Raw genomic sequence first — 20798 nt, forward strand, 5'->3', positions numbered from 1 at the left:
TGGATTAATACTTAGTCTATAGGCACAGACCTGATCATCTACATTTGCCCTCTTACAGCACTAAATTATGTTTTCTAACTTTATCTTGCATCTACCTACCACTTCAGTATTTTATTAAAAAAAAAAAAAGGTAGAAATGTGGGATCCACATATAAATCAAATATAAAAATCAAACGAATAATCATATTTGACTTGATTGTTTATAGTTCATGATGCGTGATCAAAACCGAAAGTTTCTGTGATATGACTGCCCTTGCACTGTTCACCATGTAAGAACTTATTCACTATGTAAGAACTTGTTCACCATGTAAGAACTTGTTCGTTATGCTTCAGAAGATTGGAGACTGTTGAGAATTAGGCTTGGGGTTGATTAATGATTGTGCATTGAGTCCCCTATACAGAATTTTATTGTTGTTAACAACCATTTGATCAATAAATATGAGAGATGCCCTCTCAAAAAAAAAAAAGGTGATGACAAATGTATGTTTAATACCATGGGATGGTGTTTCTGATATACTGTTAAAAGAAAAAAACAGGTTACAAAAGAGTATAATTCCATGAACCCCTACTCACTTAATTATATATACATGTACATTAAGAAAAATGCAGAGAATTGATACAAAAGGTTAATATAGGAGTTGTGTAAGACTATTGATTCTATTTTATAAGTACTGTCTGATTTTTCTACAACAGACCTGCATTGCTTGAGTAATAAAATACTATGAAAGTAGAAAAAAAAAAGAGAAGAGTAAAACAATAGAAAAAAAATCAATGAAACCAAGAGCTGGTTCTTTGAGAGAATAAACAAAATAGATAAACCCCTAGCCAGACTTATTAAGAGAAAAAGAGAACCTGCACACATTAACAGAATCAGAATCACAACAGACCCCTCAGAAATACAAAGAATCATTAGAGAATACTATGAGAATCTATATGCTATCAAACTGGAAAACCTGGAAGAAATGGAAAACTTCCTAGAAAAATACAACCTTCCAAGACTGACCAAGGAAGAAACAGAAAATCTAAACAGACCAATTACCAGCAACTAAATTGAAGCGGTAATCAAAAAACTATCCAAGAGCAAAACCCCCATGGCAGATATATTTACCTCAGAATTTTATCAGACATACAGAGGAGACATAATACCCGTTCTCCTTAAAGTTTTCCAAAAAATAGGAGAGGAGGGAATATTTCCAGACTCATTCTATGAAGCCAGGATCACCCTAATACCACAACCAGGCAACGACCCCACCAAAAAAGAAAATTACAAACCAATATCCCTGATGAACACAGATGCAAAAATACTCAACAAAATATTAGCAAACCAAATGCAAAAATACATCAAGAGGATCATACACCATGACCAAGTGTGATTCATCTCAGGGATGCAAGGATGGCACAACATTCAAAAATCCAACATCATCCACCACATCAACAAAAAGAAGGACAAAAAAAACCACATGATCATCTCCATAGACGCTGAAAATGCATTTGACAAAATTCAACATCCATTCATGATTATAAAACTCTCAACAAAATGGGTATAGAGGGCAAGTACCTCAACATAATAAAGGTCATGTAAGACAAACTCACAGCCAACATCATACTGAACAGCGAGAAATTGAAAGCTTTTCCTCTAAGATCAGGAACAAGATAGGGATGCCCACTCTCCCCACTGTTATTCAACATAGTACTGGAGGTCCTAGCCACGGCAATCAGACAAAACAAAGAAATACAAGGAATCCAGATTGGTAAACAAGAAGTCAAACTGTCACTATTTGCAGATGACATGATATTGCACATAACAAACCCTAAAGACTCCACTCCAAAACTACAAGAACTAATATCTGAATTCAGCAAAGTTGCAGGATAAAAAATTAATACACAGAAATCTGTTGCATTCCCATATACTAACAACGAACAAGCAGAAGGAGAAATCAGGAAAACAATTTCATTCACAATTGCATCAAAAAGAAAAAAATACGTAGGAATAAACCTAACCAAGGAAGTGAAAGACCTATACTCTGAAAACCAGAAGACACTCATGAGAGAAATTAAAGAAGATACCAATAAATGGAAACACATGCCACGCTCATGGATAGGAAGAATTAATATTGTCAAAATGGCCATCCTGCCCAAAGCAATCTACAGATTCAATGCAATCCCTATCAAAATACCAACAACATCCTTCAACAAACTGGAACAAATAATTTTAAAATTCATATGGAACCACCAAAGACCCCAAAATAGCCAGAGCAATCCTGAGAAGGAAGAATAAAGTTGGGGGGATCTCGCTCCCAACTTCAAGCTCTACTACAAAGCCACCGTAATCAAGACAATTTGGTACTGGCACAAGAACAGAGCCACAGACCAGTGGAACAGAATAGAGACTCCGGACATTAACCCAAACATATATGGTCAATTAATATACAAAAAAGGAGCCATGGACATACGATGGGGAAATGACAGCCTCTTCAACAGCTGGTGTTGGCAAAACTGGACAGCTACATGTAAGAGAATGAAACTGGATTATTGTCTAACCCCATAAACAAAAGTAAATTCAAAATGGATCAAAGACCTGAATGTAAGTCATGAAACCATAAAACTCTTAGAAAAAAACATAGGCAAAAACCTCTTGGACAAAAACGTGAGCAACTTCTTCATGAACCTATCTCCCCGGGCAAGGGAAACAAAAGCAAAAATGAACAAGTGGGACTGTATCAAACTAAAAAGCTTCTGTACAGCAAAGGACACCACCAAGAGAACAAGAAGGAATCCTACAATATGGGAGAATATATTCATAAGTGGCAGATCTGATAAAGCGTTGATATCCAAAATATATGAAGAGCTCACGCACCTCAAAAAACAAAAAGCAAATAGTCCAATTAAAAAATGGGCAGAGGAGCTGAACAGTTTTCCAAAGAAGAAATTCAGATGGCCAACAGACACATGAAAAGATGCTCCACATTGCTAATCATCAGAGAAATGCAAATTAAAACCACAATGAGATATCACCTCACACAAGTAAGGATCGCCACCATCCAAAAGACAAACAACAACACATGTTGGTGAGGTGGTGGAGAAAGGGGAACCCTCCTACACTGCTGGTGGGAATGTAAATTAGTCCAACCATTGTGGAAAGCAGTATGGAGGTTCCTCAAAAAGCTCAGAGTAGAAATACCATTTGACCCAGGAATTCCACTTCTAGGAATTTACCCTAAGAATGCAGCAGCCCAGTTTGAAAAAGACAGATGCACCCCTGTTTATTGCAGTTCTATTTACAATAGGCAGGAAATGGAAGCAACCATCAGTAGATGAATGGATAAAGAAGATGTGGTACATGTACACAATGGAATATTATTCAGCCATAAGAAGAAAACAATCCTACCATTTGCAACAACATGGATGGAGCTAGAGGGTATTATGCTCAGTGAAATAAGCCAGGTGGAGAAAGACAAGTACCAAATGATTTCACTCATATGTGGAGTATAAGAACAAAAACTGAAGGAACAAAACAGCAGCAGACTCAGAACCCAAGAATGGACTAACAGTTACCAAAGGGAAAGGGATTGGGGAGGATGGGTGGGAAGGGAGGGATAAGGTAGGGGAAAAAAAGAAAGGGGGCATTATGATTAGCATGTATAATGTGGGTGGGGGGCATGTGGAGGGCTGTGCAACACAGAGAAGACAAGTAGTGATTCTACAGCATCTTACTAGGCTGATGGACAGTGACTGTAATGGGGTTTTTGGGTGGGACTTGGTGATGGTGGGAGTCTAGTTAACATAATGTTCCTCATGTAATTATAGATTAATGATACCAAAAAAAACACACCACAGCCTCTATCCTCAAAGAGTTCATAATTTAATAAATAAGAGAGAGAAATAAATTAATCACAATTCATCTGAGTTAAGTACAGCCTGTGATGGTGATGGAGTGACTGTAAGTGCCTGTTTGGGAATGGGTAGGTGCTGAGATTTCACAAAAGCTGAATAAAAAATGGGACACTTGAGAACTTTAAGACTGTATGATTTCTTCCAAGCAGATGGTAAGACAGCAGCTTCAGGGATATGAAAGAAATTTAGGCAGGGGAAGAACAGGTGCAAAAGCAAGGACATGAATCGGCACAGTGCATTTAGGGAACTGCATATAATTTTCTATGTCTGATGAATGGAGCATAAATGGGGAAAGAGCTGAATATGATTCTCTAAAGCTACAGGTAATGCTGGAAGGCCATCAAAGTTTTAAAATTGCTTTATTACAAATTAAATAGTCTCTTGATAGAGGCTCCATATTTGCAAGAGACTTATAAATCAAGCAAAATGGTAATAAAGGTGTAGGATCTAAATTTTTATTGTTTTTTCTTTCTAAGTCCCAATTTTTTAGAGTTTTCTTGATGTTCTCCCAGGTTCACAAGATTTATAAAGACTTTCTACTTAAAATTTAAAGGAAACATGGTAGATGAATCTTGATTTTTAAATTATTTTTCCTGAGTATGAAATGAGCATGTCCTCTTCAAAAATATTTAAATACAAAAATGTATTAGTAAGAATGTCCATACCAATCCCTCCAGCTACTGCTCCCTGCCTGACTCTGGGATGCAACAACTGGTAACAACTGGGCTAGTTCTTTGGGATTTTTTCTTGCATTTACTTATGTATACATATAAACACAAGGAGCCACTATGTATATTGATCTATACTAAACATGGTTACCTTCTTTTTGATTCTGTACCTTAGGCATCTTCGTAGTTGAACATATACAGAGCTAATTATATAGATATGCCCTAATTTATTTAATTGGTCCTCTGCTGACAGACAGCTTAGCCTTTTTTTTTCCTATTACACTGTGACATCTTTGTATATTTAACTTCATGACTTATGAGAAAATTACTAAGTGTAAATTTTTAGATCAAAAGACATGCCCATTTGATAAGTTTACTAAATTTTTCCCTAAAAAGGCTGCGCTGATTTATTTTTACCACATGTAGATGTTTACCCACACTTAACCACAGTGGGTATCATCACTTCTTAAACATCTGATGATATGATAAAAAAGGTTCACTTTAATTTGTTTAACTTTTGATTATCAGTAAGGTTTTAGTATGACTGGCTATTCTTTCGATTAACAAAAAAAATTGGGTCATTCATCTTTTCTCATTGGTTTTTATGATCTCTTAGTATAGAACAAATATTAACTCTGTTGTGTAGGATTTATAGTTTTTCCCCTGGTTTATTTCTTAAAGTTTCTTATGGCATTCAGTGCAGGAAGGTAATATAAGAAAATGGTTGGGAGCAGACTGCAAGACTCTCTAGCCGTGCAGCCCTAATTATCTTTCCCACTCTGTTTCTTAAAACAAAACAAGGGAATACTAACAGTGTCTGAAAGAACTGTATGAAAAATAAATGTAAAGTCTTAAACACAGTGCTCAATAACCTTTGTAATAAATTTGCAATTCTGGCATGAAAATAAAGCAGAAATCAACTATTTTTATTGATGATTTGTTGAATAATCCATTTCCTTTCAACTGATTTGAAATGTTATCTTTATCATATTTTAAGTTGCCATGTTTTAGGTCTATTCTGGACTCTCCTCTGTTTCATTAATCTGTCTATCCCTGTGCCAACCCATTATTGTGTTTAAAATGTTTTATTATCATGTAGAGCATTTCACCCATATTCCAGAATTTTCCTAGCTATTTTGTTTATTCTTACAGATGCTTTTAATGATAATTTTGTTAAATTCATGCTGCATCCATCTCCCTGTTCTTCTCTTCCTACTCCCTCCCATGCTTCCAAATTCTCCTGGTGGGACAGAATTAGGATTGCACAAAATGCAAAGACCGAATATAATCAATGTTTTTATGAAACTGCATCTTCCTATGCCAATTGTATTAAAAGGAAGAAACTTTGTATAGTATTTGATGATCTTTAAAATTAGTGCCCAATACAGACTTAACTTTCCTCCAGTATACTAATCACATCTGGAAAAATACAAATTCAAACTTCATGGCTCTCTGGTCATATCCTCCCAGCCTTCCAGTTCAATTCTTCAAGAACTCCCAATAAGCAACAATTTTTAGAGCATATCAAAAGTTTCTATTCCTTTGACTTCTTCAGCTTTTCTACCTTATTTCTAAATGTTGGGGTTCCACAGAGCACTATCCTGAACTTGCTTCTCTTCTCTCTCCATACTTTACACAGGAGGTGATTCATTTACTACCGTGTTTTTAAATATGCTCTAACAACCACTCCATTTATGCTTCTCTTCTGATTTCCAGACATTTCCATTTTGACATCTCACAAGCTTCTCAAACTTAACACAGCCAAGTAACATTCCTCACTCCCCTCGTTTCCTCTAAAAAAACTAGTAGCCAGTGGCCCAGTGGCCAAAGCTAGAAAACTGAGTATCACCCTTGACTCTTTGTCCCCCATGCACTGCTAATCAATCAAGCACCAAAACCCAGTTCGTGTTACTTCTTAAACGACTTTCAAATCCAGACTTCTGTCCATGTGCGCCACTGTCCTAGACAAAAGGCCACCATCTTTCACCTGTATTACCACAATGGCCTTCTAACCAATCTCCTGGCTAGTTTCCTTCTTTTTGTCTTGTCCTAGTCTGAACCACCACTACACAAGACCATTCTTCTAAAAAGTGTCTCATTCTAACTATCCATTCTTGCGCTCTGCTACCCTTCCTCAGACTGACTATGTTCTGTTAGTTAGTGCTGGCCTTCTTTTAGTTTTTCAGACATGACAATTCCTTTTCTGCCTCAAGACCCAGGACACATGGTTCCCAGTCTCTCCAGTTTTTTATCTAGATGGCTCCAATTTACTTAAAATTCATGATCTCAGACAGCCTTCTTGACTATCCTCTCTACAGGCAGCACCTCCCTTACTCTCTACCAAAGCATTATTTTCTTGTAGTTCCTCAGCTTTTATTACAATGTGAAATTATGTGTTTGTTTAGTTGTTAAGATATTTACCTTCCCTATAAAACTACATTCTCTGAGAACCGGAATCAGGTCTGTTTTTATTTACTACTATATACTAAGCCTTTTGCACAGTGCTAGGCACATAGTAGTGCTAATTTATATATTATCATAGCTTTTGGCCTTAGTAGTATCAATCAAAGTAAAATCCAGTATTTCACTCTAAAGGATTATTATATCAGCATAAAGGCTCTATACCTTCTATGTTAAAAATAACTGCCCTTAACTCCAACCTTCTCTAGCTATCTCCCCCTCTTACCTTTCTAGTAAAACTCCTCAAGAGTTACCCATCTATGTATCCAGGATTTGCACTTTGTCCTCTCCATTTTCCATTAAGCCCACCCCATGGGGTCTTCATCCCACCATTCCAACAAAAGCACTCTTCTCAAGCCACAAAAGGGTTTCACAACAACTATAAACAAGGCTAAAGTCAATGGTCTATGGGATTTTTACCTCTAACTATAGAAAAACTTTATTACTTGAAAACTCCTAGGAATATGAAGCTTTTAATAAAATCCAGTGTGTTAATGTCATACATTAAACAACAAACATTTCTTTGAACACCAAAAAAATCAATATTTTTCTAAATATTTATGTATAAATTATTCAAATTATAAATCAAACTTTAAAGAATTAACTTACATGTCCCCAAATATATATCTTCTACAGTTTTACTCCTAAACAAACTGCAAGTAAGAGGTCGTAAGAGATATAACTTCAAAGAGAAAAGGCAGAGAGGTTGGTACAATGAAATTACTCTGTTCCAAGTACTTACTACATTTTTCCCCTTCTACCTCCCAAGAAAGGTGCAAATCAGGAAGGAGGATACAAGATTATTGGCAGCTGTAAACTGTATACATTACAAAGAGGCTGCTACAGAAGCAAATGTTTATATAAACAAATGTGCTGCAATACTTTGTACTGAGAAGATACTCTGGAATAGAGCAACATTTAATACCTGAAGATTTTCTAGCATCATTTTATCCAGAGCTTGAATGAAGTCTTCATCTTCCATACAAGGTACATGCTTAAGTCCACCTCCTTTAATCATTACCTCCTATTAAAACAAAACAAAAACCAAAAAATCAGACCAGAAATTTTAACTGTAATGTTTCATATGGCAAAGCCTTTTGTATGGATAATTTTTCAACATAACTCAAGGAATGAGTAAATAAAATATATAACATTATCAAGAACTTGTTAAAAGTACTTAGATAGGAAAACAAACTGAAAATGAATTTCCAAAGAAATGTTTTTCAATATTCACAAGAAACAAAAAACTTGAGTGGCTAAAACTGAAATACTATGAAAATGTCACACAATTTCAGAAAGCTAATTTTCAACCATACATACAGTATTTTCTTCATCGGTTTCATTTTCCTTATTTGAATCAGTGAGGTAATCTGTATTCTCTTCCTCTTCTTCTTCTCCTTCATCATCATCATTATCAGAACCCTCCTGAAATTGTAGTAGAGGATTAAAACAGGACTTTGAAGGAGTTACTACATTTTACATGCCTTAAAAAGATTTTAAAACTTCTGTAAAGTTGCTTATTATTTTCAAGTTCTGGCTTGCTATGTGGTCTGCCTACAATGGAAGGCAAAGTCAGCTAGTAACAACATATACTACATATCAGTAGCTGAAAATCCATTTCACTATCTTCCACTAAGCTAGTAACACAAAGATCCTTCAAGGAAACTCTTCCTTGAACTCCACAAGGAAGTTTCCTGAACCTTTTGTATTTTGTCTTCCCTAACTTCTCATAGTGATTCTTTAATATCCATCTAACTCTGCAATGGAAATCAATAAATAGTTCAAACTTAACATCTTTACCAGTTGAAATAAATGACACATGTATAAAGCACTACACTGTAGAAAGCCTGTTCATTTGGAAGGCACTCCCACATACTTCACTTTATTTGCTCTACCCAATTCTGAAGATGGAAGGATAATCTTTACCATCCCTATTATCATATATGAAAAAACTAAGGCTTAGAAAAGTTGCATGACCTGGACAAGGAACACACTGCTCATTAAGCAGACAGGCTAGACATTCTGATCCCCTGTCCAAGGCTTTCAAGTACCGCTTCTCACCATCTTCTCCTGTCAGCCCCCCAACAAATCTTGAAGGGGGCACCTCCCCCAAAAAGCACAGTGGCGTTCCATCTGTGTATCCTTCCACTTTCAACACAATTCACTCCCACTTAGTTCCACAACTTAAAAAAAATGACTACACAAAACCCAGCTGCTTTTCATTGTGCAAAGAGAAATAAAGTGAATGAGAATTCCTAAGAGAAAACAAATTATTTAAATGTTACATTTTTAATATACCTAGCAATTAATTTTAAAAATCCAAACAGTGTATTATTGTTTAGTACATAGACATTTGCAGACTCTTAGAATTTCTAAAATGTAAGTATTTTTGAGAAAGTACAGAAATGAGTGAACTTTTTTCCAAATGCATTAACTCTCTTTGGACATAATTCTATAATTCAAAATTAAATTTGCAACAGAGAAAAATGTTCTCAAATCTGCCCTTGAAAAAAATTAATCATTTTTTAATACTTAAAAGATGCCTCCTATTCAAAAACTAACCTAAACTAATAAAAAATGGATTAACTTCCTCCCTTTACCTTTTTTTTAAATATTACTTAGGCAAAATAAAATGAATTAATTTTTGAAACTAAAATGTTTTAACAAGAATGTCGTTGTCCTAATCCCACTATATACTGCCTTAATAAGATATGCGATTAGGAAGTCAATGGACTACAAACTCTAAGCTGGTGGAGAAAAGTAGGAGCAGCATAGTACGAGTCAAACTGAGTTCAAACACTGACTGGATGCTTACTACTATGTGATATTGACAAATATTTTAATCTGTCTGAGCCTTGCTTGCTCACCTATCATGCAGAGCGGCATGAGAAATGGTAATATAAAAACAGTGAACTGGGGAAGGCAGTACAGCATGGAGACGACATGTAATGACTCTAAAGCATCTTATTATGCTGATAGGCAATGACTGCAATAGAAGGGAAGAAGACTTGATAATATGGGTGAATGTTGAAACTGCAGTTTGTTTATGTGAAACCATCATAAGATTGTATATTAATGATACTTTAATTAAAAAAACCCCAATGACCATGAATAATGAATTAACTATTAGCAATAACCATCACTGCAATTCTAATGATAAATCTTGTACTTTCTGTTAAATTATATAAATGCTACAGAAAATTAGAATTTTGGTAGAAGAACATTCACTTAATTTTTTAAATTATCTTTAATATACATAGCAGATGTTGAGGAGAAAATATTCTGGTTGCTGTTAGATGCTAGGAGTAACTTCCAACAGCCATATGGACTTTAAAAGAGTTGAGAACCAAGATGAAAACAAGTAATGCCATTTTTCTCAAGTTGAGAGCACTAGGCCCTTTCTTTCTCAGTTGAAGCAAAAAGTTGTACAACATCCCATATGTTACTCTGATTACTTTATAATAAACCCATCTTTTCTCTTAAAAAATTTTCTCCTCCCTATGTTTGGAGAATGCTCATGGGAGGAGTGGTCTTGGGTGGGAGGAGAATTAAACTACTCCAAGTCCACTTCCTAGGGTAAGCCATGCCTCACTTCTCCTAGACAAGGCTCATGCATCATCCAATTGAACATTTTGGTTTTCTGCTTAGCGAACACACATATATCATGTATAATATTCACTTTCCAACTGGAAAAGGAAGCAATGGTTAAAAATTATATGACTTTCAAAATCATGAAGTTAATTTTTGAAAAGGAGGAAAAGCATTTAGAGGAGAAAATTATCACAACTCTTCAAATAAGAAATTTATAGGAAAATGAGTCACTCTTTATTATCACCTTACCTAGGATGTTTATTAAATTTTTTATCTAATTAATGCAATAGTAAAATATAAACAGAGCCAGAAGATTAGTCTGAAAACGCAAAATACCCTCTCATTTCCTTTTGTTTGTTATAAACCACTTAATAAGCAGATTTATATCATTGAATGTAGCTATGACAACCACATTAAAAAAAAAAAAGCAATATAATGTATATCTAGTATATAGAAATCAATTACAGAAACATATTCCAGTTCTAAATTTTTAGCAACTTACTTAGATCTACTTTAGGGGAGTTCTCAGGTTGGAAAGAACCAATACTCTACTATCTATTTCAGATGAGCTAGGAGAGTAGATCTTAAAACTTCTCATCATAAGAAAAAAAAAAAGGGGGAGGCACAAAATCTCAATCATATAAATTAGTCACAGGAATGAAAGTACAGCACAGAAAGTATAGTCAATAATTCTGTAACATTTTTCTATACTGACACTAACTACACTAGTTGGGGTGAGGACTGAAGTTGATAATTGTCAAATCACTATGTTGTATACTTGATTTTGATATAATATTGTACATCAACTGTACTTTAAAAAAAATTTGTAACTATGCTGAGGTGACAGACGTTAACCCACAGGTTGAAAAGTTCATAGTCAAAAGTTAGATTAAGGTACAAAGAAGACCAAACAATTTTTTCCTACAAATTGCTTACTAAATAAAAATCCTAACCATAATGATGGGTCCATGTCATTATATATTTGTCCATACCCACAGAATGTACAACACCAAGAGTGAACAGTAATGTAAACTATGAACATAGTTTGGGTGATGATGCCATGTCAGTGTAGTTTCATCAGTTGTAACAAATGCCCCATCTGATGGGGGACACTGATAGTGGGGGAGGCTGTAAATGTGTGGACCAGGGTGTTTATGGGAAATCTCTGTATCTTCCCCTCAACTTTTCTGTGCACTTAAACTTATGCTTTAAAAAAAATGGTCTTAATAATGAAGAAAATCCTATGATCAGTATTTTCTTACTTTAAAAAAAAACAAAAAACAAACCTTAATCCAGGGATTAACAAATACATACTGCAGTTACATTCCCTGTAATACAACTAAGGGGAGAGCTTATTTTATACACTGAAGAAAACCTTGGCTCACATAGTCAAAATACTCTTGTACAAATGTACCTATATGCTATAAATAAAAGTCATTACCTCTTCTTCTGGTTCATTGACTTCACTTTCATTTCCAGATTGTTCTTCTGTTTCAGCCCCTCCCTCTTCTTCCTCTTCATCATCTTCAAGATTTTCTCCTTCTGTCAGAGAATCTTTTGAATCTTTGTCATTTACTAGGCCTTGAAATGAGAAAGTGAGAAAATACATTTTAAAAAGTTTTCAGTATTGTACCACTTCATTTAAAAGTATGTTTTAAGTGAGGTAACTCAACAGCCATTTTCTCTTAGTAAAATAATAGAATTTAAAATCATTTTGAGAAACATTCTACAAACTAAATAGACCTTCATTTCAATGTAGGAGCACTGATTCATTTCTTAACCACTACCAAAAAGAAAACATACATATAAACATGTTTTCTTTTCTTAGAGCTTTTACTATCTCCATCACAGATGAACAAAGGCAAAAAGCAGCAGCATATAAAGTGTAGCCGTAGTCACACTTTTTATCGAAAGGTATTTCAAGAGTCTCTAAAATTTCAAAGATACAAAACTATGTCACTTTAGTGAAGAAAGTGCATTTGGCTATTGTTTTGAATGTCTTTAAATTAAGACTAAGGGAAGGAGGTGAAGCTATATGGTGACCCACCTAGCAGCTGTGTCACCATTGGGCTTATTTTTCTTCTTCAGTAACGGCATTCTCCTCCTAAGGGAAACTCCCTGACCCGAATCTGCTTCCACCTCTCCATATTCATCTGCTTCACAGCCTTGCCAATTCTTCTTTACTATCATCTGAATTCCAAACACCTCTCTCTACTTTCAACATGCACATGATATGGCTTCATTTGACCTGACTCCTTCCCATGATGTCTCCCAAGCCTTCTCCTGCAGTTGGGTCAGATGCTCTTCCGTCATAGATCACACTACCATGGAATCTTGTTTATCAACAACTTGTCTCAATATAGAATGTCCTTCAAAATGCACTTTCAAATCCTATGCATTCTCCGAGTGCAGTCTAAGTTTATGTCCTGCACACACTCACTGAGTACTTTAATCCATTACTTTTCCCCCTACTTGGTTATAAAGCACTTAGAGAATTTATCATAGCATTTAAGGATATACCATATAATATTCTGTCTCATGACTTCATAAATGTTACATCAAATTATAAGACCCTTGAAAACAAACAATTTGTTTTAGGTATTGAAAGCTGTATATTGATAAACACAGTAGCTGCTTAGTAAATACTCAGTTATTCACAGAATCTTAGACAATTTGAGCAGAAAGAAATGTTAGTGATGATGTGACTTAACCCTTTCACTTTATGAGGAATACTAATGCCCAGAGAGTTTTAATAACTAACCCAACCAATACAAATAAAAAATTATTCATCTTAAACCTAAGTAATTAATTAACAACTCCCCAAAATATAAAAGTACAGAGAGACAAAAGCAGGAACATTCACGTCTGGAAATAAGATCTATCGTAAAAGGAAAATACTGAGAAAAAAAGTTGGAGTCTAAGAGACTGAGATTCCATTAACTTAAATATTTCCTACTCATCACTTACTAGTTTTCGTAGATAAAAATATAAATTTCAGGGAGGGAGCCAAGATGGCGGCGTGAGTAGAGCAGCGGAAATCTCCTCCCAAAACCACATATACTTATGAAAATATAACAAACACAACTCTTCCTAGAATAAAGACCAGAAGACACAGGACAACACCCAGACCACATCCACACCTGCAAGAACCAGTACCTCGTAAAGGGGGTAAGATACAAGCTCTGGCCGGCGGGACCCGAGTGCCCCTCCCCCCAGCTCCCAGCGGGAGAAGAGTAGGGAGAGCGGGAGGGAGACGGAGCCCAGGACTGCTGAACACCCAGCCCCAGCCATCCGGAGCAGAGTGCAGACACAGTGCATGCGGGGGAGGCCCTGGATACTAGGGAAACAGGGCAGCAAGGACAGTGAGCGGGTACCAGAGGACACAAGAAAAGCGAGCAGCCATATATTCTTTTTTTTTTTCCTGCTTTGTTGTGGCGAGCGCTTTTTGGAAGTCATAAAGGGATAGGGACCCCAATACTAGGGAAACAGGGCAGCAAGACCGGTGAGCAGATGCCTGAGGCTGGTGCCGGAGAATAAAGAAAAACTAGCAGCCACTTTTTCTTTTTTTTTTTAATTAAAAAAAAATTTTTTTTTTTTTTTTTTGTGGTCGTTGTTTTCTTTTGGCAGGTGCTTTTTGGAAGTCTTAAAGGGGCAGGGCAGGACATTTAATGCAGAGGTAGGGAATCAGGGGATCTCTGGGAACCCTAATCCCCTGGGCTGCAGGGAGCAGGGAGGCCCCTTATGGAGATAAATAGCCTCCCAGCAGCTCCTGCTCCAACGCGACTCCACCACGTTGGAGAAGCAGCCCGAGCCAGGCCACGCCCACAGCAACAGCGGAGATAAACTCCATAGCAGCCGGGCAGGAAGCAGAAGCCCTGTCTGCGCGCAGCTACCCAGCACAAGCCACTAGAGGCCGCTGTTCTCCCAGGAGAGGAGGGCCACAAACCAACAAGAAGGGAAGTTCTTCCAGCCGTCACTCGTCCCAGCTCTGCAAACTATTCCTATCACCATGAAAAGGCAAAGCTACAGGCAGACAAAGATCACAGAGACAACACCAGAGAAGGAGACAGACCTAACCAGTCGTCCTGACAAAGAATTCAAAATAAAAATCATAAACATGCTCACAGAGATGCAGAGAAATACGCAAGAGATATGGGATGAAGTCTGGAGGGAGATCACAGATGCCAGAAAGGAGATTACAGAAATGAAACAAACTCTGGAAGGGTTTATAAGCAGAATGGATAGGATACAAGAGGCCATTGATGGAACTGAAACCAGAGAACAGGAACGCATGGAAGCTGACATAGAGAGAGACAAAAGGATCTCCAGGAATGAAACAATATTAAGAGAACTGTGTGACCAATCCAAAAGGAACAATATCCGTATTATAGGGGTCCCAGAAGAAGAAGAGAGAGGAAAAGGGATGGAAAGTATCCTGGAAGAAATAATTGCTGAAAACTTCCCCAAACTGGGGGAGGAAATAATCGAACCGACCACGGACATACACAGAACCCCCAACAGAAAGGATCCAAGGAAGACAACACCAAGACACATAATAATTAAAATGGCAAAGATCAAGGACAAGTAAAGAGTTTTAAAGGCACCTAGAGAGAAAAAGGTCACCTATAAAGGAAAAACCATCAGGCTAACATGAGATGTCTCGACAGAAACCCTACAGGCCAGAAGAGAATGGCATGATATATTTAATGCAATGAAACAGAAGGGCCTTGAACCAAGGATACTGTATCCAGCACGACTATCATTTAAATATGATGGTGGGATTAAACAATTCCCAGACAAACAAAAGCTGAGGGAATTTGCTTCCCACAAACCACCTCTACAGGACATCTTACAGGGACTGCTCTAGATGGGAGCACTCCTAGAAAGAGCACAGAACAAAACACCCAACACAGGAAGAATGGAGGAGGAGGAATAAGAAGGGAGAGAAGAAAAGAATCTCCAGACAGTGTATATAACAGCTCAATAAGGGAGCTAAGTTAGGCAGTAAGATACTAAAGAGGCTAACCTTGAACCTTTGGTAACCACGAATTTAAAGCCTGCAATGGCAATAAGTACATATCTTTCAATAGTCACCCTAAATGTAAATGGACTAAATGCACCAATCAAAAGACACAGTAAAAGAATGGATAAAAAAGCAAGACCCATCTATATGCTGCTTACAAGAAACTCACCTCAAACCCAAAGACATGTACAGACTAAAAGTCAATGGATGGAAAAACATATTTCAAGCAAACAACAGTGAGAAGAAAGCAAGGGCTGCAGTACTAATATCAGACAAAATAGACTTCAAAACAAAGAAAGTAACAAGAGATAAAGAAGGACACTACATAATGATAAAGGGCTCAGTCCAACAAGAGGATATAACCACTCTAAGTATATATGCACCCAACACAGGAGCACCAGCATATGTGAAACAAATACTAACAGAACTAAAGGGGGAAATAGACTGCAATGCATTCATTCTAGGAGACTTCAACACACCACTCACCACAAAGGACAGATCCACCGGGGAGAAAATAAGTAAGGACACGGAAGCACTGAATAACACAGTAGAGCAGATGGACCTAATAGACGTCTATAGAACTCTACATCCAAAAGCAACAGGATATACATTCCTCTCAAGTGCACATGGAACATTCTCCAGAATACACCACATACTAGGCCACAAAAAGAGCCTCAGAAAATTCCAAAAGACTGAAATCCTACCAACCAACTTTTCAGACCACAAAGGCATAAAACTAGAAATAAACTGCACAAGGAAAGCAAAGAGGCTCACAAACACATGGAGGCTTAACAACACGCTCCTAAATAATCAATGGATCAATGACCAAATCAAAATGGAGATCCAGCAATATATGGAAACAAATGACAACAACAACACTAAGCCCCAACTTCTGTGGGACACAGCAAAAGCAGTCGTAAGAGGAAAGTATATAACAATCCAAGCATATTTAAAAAAGGAAGAACAATTCCAAATGAATGGTCTAATGTCACAATTATCGTAATTGGAAAAAGAAGAACAAATGAGGCCTAAGGTCAGCAGAAGGAGGGACATAATAAAGATCAGAGAAGAAATAAATAAAATTGAGAAGAATAAAACAATAGCAAAAATCAAGGGAACCAAGAGCTGGTTCTTTGAGAAAATAAACAAAATAGATAAGCCTCTAGCCAGACTTATTAAGAGGAAAGAAGAGTCAACACAAATCAACAGTATCAGAAACGAGAAAGGAAAAATCACGACGGACCCCACAGAAATACAAAGAATTATTAGAGAATACTATGAAAACCTATATGCTAACAAGCTGGGAAACCCAGGAGAAATGGACAACTTCCTAGAAAAATATAACCTTCCAAGACTGACCCAGAAAAAAACAGAAAATCTAAACAGACCAATTACCAGCAACGAAATTGAAGCGGTAATCAAAAACCTACCACAGAACAAAACCCCCGGGCCAGATGGATTTACCTCGGAATTTTATCAGACATACATGGAAGACATAATACCCATTCTCCTTAAAGTTTTCCAAAAAATAGAGGAGGAGGGGATACTCCCAAACTCATTCTATAAAGCTAACATCACCCTAACACCAAAACCAGGCAAAGACCCCACCAAAAAAGAAAACTACAGACCAATATTCCTGATGAACGTAGATGGAAAAATACTCAACAAAATATTAGCAAACCGAATTCAAAAATACATCAAAAGGATCATACACCATGACCAAGTGGGATTTATCCCAGGGATGCAAGGATGGTACAACACTCGTAAGTCCATCAACATCATCCACCACATCAACAAAAAGAAAGACAAAAACCACATGATCATCTCCATAGATGCTGAAAAAGCATTTGACAAAGTTCAGCATCCATTCATGATAAAAACTCTCAGCAAAATGGGAATAGAGGGCAAGTACCTCAACATAATAAAGGCCATCTATGATAAACCCACAGCCAACATTATACTGAACAGCGAGAAGCTGAAAGCATTTCCTCTGAGATCAGGAACTAGACAGGGATGCCCACTCTCCCCACTGTTATTTAACATAGTACCGGAGGTCCTAGCCACGGCAATCAGACAAAATAAAGAAATACAAGGAATCCAGATTGGTAAAGAAGAAGTTAAACTGTCACTATTTGCAGATGACATGATACTGTACATAAAAAACCCTAAAGACTCCACCCCAAAACTACTAGAACTGATATTGGAATACAGCAAAATTGCAGGATACAAAATCAATTCACAGAAATCTGTGGCTTTCCTATACACTAACAATGAACCAACAGAAAGAGAAATCAGGAAAACAACTCCATTCACAATTGCACCAAAAAAAAAAATACCTACGAATAAACCTAACCAAAGAAGTGAAAGACTTATACTCTGAAAACTACAAGTCACTCTTAAGAGAAATTAAAGGGGACACTAACAGATGGAAACTCATCCCATGCTCGTGGCTAGGAAGAATTAATATCGTCAAAATGGCCATCCTGCCCAAAGCAATATATAGATTTGATGCAATCCCTATGAAACTACCAGCAACATTCTTCAAGGAACTGGAACAAATAATTCAAAAATTCATATGGAAGCACCAAAGACCCCAAATAGCCAAAGCAATCCTGAGAAAGAAGAATAAAGTAGGGGGGATCTCACTCCCCAACTTCAAGCTCTACTATAAAGCCATAGTAATCAAGACAATTTGGTACTGGCACAAGAACAGAGCCACAGACCAATGGAACAGACTAGAGAATCCAGACATTAACCCAGACATATATGGTCAATTAATATTTGATAAAGGAGCCATGGACATACAATGGCGAAATGACAGTCTCTTCAACAGATGGTGCTGGCAAAACTGGACAGCTACATGTAGGAGAATGAAACTGGACCATTGTCTAACCCCATATACAAAAGTAAACTCAAAATGGATCAAAGACCTGAATGTAAGTCATGAAACCATTAAACTCTTGGAAGAAAACATAGGTAAAAACCTCTGGGACAAAAACGTGAGCAACTTCTTCTTGAACATATCTCCCCGGGCAAGGAAAACAACAGCAAAAATGAACAAGTGGGAGTATATTAAGCTGAAAAGCTTCTGTGCAGCAAAAGACACCATCAATAGAACAAAAAGGAACCCTACAGTATGGGAGAATATATTTGAAAATGACAGCTCCGATAAAGGCTTGACGTCCAGAATATATAAAGAGCTCACACGCCTCCACAAACAAAAAACAAATAACCCAATTAAAAAATGGGCAGAGGAACTGAACAGACAGTTCTCCAAAACAGAAATACAGATGGCCAACAGACACATGAAAAGATGCTCCACATCGCTAATTATCAGAGAAATGCAAATTAAAACTACAATGAGGTATCACCTCACACTAGTAAGGATGGCTGCCATCCAAAAGACAAACAACAACAAATGTTGGCGAGGCTGTGGAGAAAGGGGAACCCTCCTACACTGTTGGTGGGAATGTAAATTAGTTCAACCACTGTGGAAAGCAGTATGGAGGTATATCAAAATGCTTAAAACAGACTTACCATTTGACCCAGCAATTGCACTCCTAGGAATTTACCCTAAGAATGCAGCAATCAAGTATGAGAAAGACCAATGCACCCCTATGTTTATCGCAGCACTATTTACAATAGCCAAGAATTGGAAGCAACCTAAATGTCCATCGATAGATGAATGGATAAAGAAGATGTGGTACATATACACAATGGAATACTACTCAGCCATAAGAAAAGGGCAAATCTAACCATTTGCAGCAACATGTATGGAGCTGGAGGGTATTATGCTCAGTGAAACAAGCCAAGTGGAGAAAGAGAAATACCAAATGATCTCACTTATCTGTGGAATATAAGAACAAAGGAAAAACTGAAGGAACAAAACAGCAGCAGAATCACAGAACTCAAGAATGGACTAACAGGTACCAAAGGGAAAGGGACTGGGGAGGATGGGTGGGGAGGGATAAGGGGTGGGGAGAAGAACGGGGGTATTAAGATTAGCACGCATGGGGGGGTGGGAGAAAGGGGAGGGCTGTACAACACAGAGAAGGCAAGTAGTGATTCTACAACATTTGCTATGCTGATGGACAGTGACTGTAAAGGGGTTTATAGGGGGGACCTGGTATAGGGGAGAGCCTAGTAAACATAATATTCGTCATGTAAGTGTACATTAGTGATACCAAAAAAAAAAAAAAAAAAAAAGGGCAGTTCCTGTGTGGTAACCTCCAATAAGTTCTACACAAGAGTATAAAGGGCATATAAAAGTGTAGGCAAAGGGTCTGTTTGTGTTTATACAGAGGATCAAAGCCTAACTGGGCTACCCCGAAAATGAACTAAGATACGATATGAAAAAGAACTTCCAACATCAGCACTCTCTAGAAGATTCATGCCAGAAGATGATCATCAAAAAACCCCAACAAAGATCCACGCACTGCTACAGGTGTAGATGCACTCATCCCACCAGTTCCTGGACTTGCCATGGGAATGAGGAAGGAGATATCTACGCTGGCCTGTGCATACAGTAAAACAAAAAATTGGACTGGAGGAACTCAACCAAGAATTAGGAGAAGTGCAAATTGTAGCGCTCCAAAATCTTACAACTACAGACTATTTACTGTTAAAAGAACATAAGGGATGTGAACATTTCCCAGGAATGGGTTGTTTTAATTTGTCTGAGTTCTCTCAGACTGTTCAAGTTCAGTTGGACAATATCCACCATATCATAGACAAGTTTTCACAAATGCCTAAGGTGCCTAACTGGTTTTCTTGGTTTCACTGAAGATGGCTGGTGATTACAGGTATGCTTTGGTTATGTAACTATACTTCTATTATGTCAATGTGTGTGCATAATTTAAGTAGTAGCTTAAAACCTATACATGCTGAAGTTAGTCTACAAGAAGATATGTCAAAGAAATAATCAATCTTCCCATGTTTTCTTCCGCCTGCTACTTCTATAGCTTTTCTTCTTCCTTCCTAATTACAACCCTTAAATAGAATTCGTGCCTCATATCAAATTTACCAAGTATCATAATTCTTCCAAGTGGTAAAGATACCTCAAGACAAATGCTGGGCATAGAAGCTACAGGGCATAAATATGCAAAGAAATAAAAAGCTAACCATTTCAAACAATAAGGCTTCTCTCTCACTTACCAACTTTA

At 37.1% G+C, this 20798-nt stretch overlaps 1 protein-coding gene across 10 annotated transcripts in view; it reads right to left on the reverse strand.

Annotated features, from left to right (window-relative positions):
* Window positions 1-20798, reverse strand: part of UPF2 (UPF2 regulator of nonsense mediated mRNA decay) — a 185345-nt gene that overhangs the window by 24542 nt on the left and 140005 nt on the right. For all 10 annotated transcript variants that reach the window (XM_036908120.2, XM_057498192.1, XM_057498191.1 and 7 more), the window contains 3 exons: window positions 12055-12194; window positions 8343-8447; window positions 7948-8046 (listed from right to left, as the gene is read on the reverse strand). In XM_036908120.2, the coding sequence (XP_036764015.2) occupies window positions 7948-8046; window positions 8343-8447; window positions 12055-12194 (344 nt within the window). The remainder of the gene's footprint in view (window positions 1-7947; window positions 8047-8342; window positions 8448-12054; window positions 12195-20798) is intronic.

The sequence above is a fragment of the Manis pentadactyla genome, chromosome 3 (assembly GCF_030020395.1).
Source record: "Manis pentadactyla isolate mManPen7 chromosome 3, mManPen7.hap1, whole genome shotgun sequence".
Taxonomy (NCBI): domain Eukaryota; kingdom Metazoa; phylum Chordata; class Mammalia; order Pholidota; family Manidae; genus Manis; species Manis pentadactyla.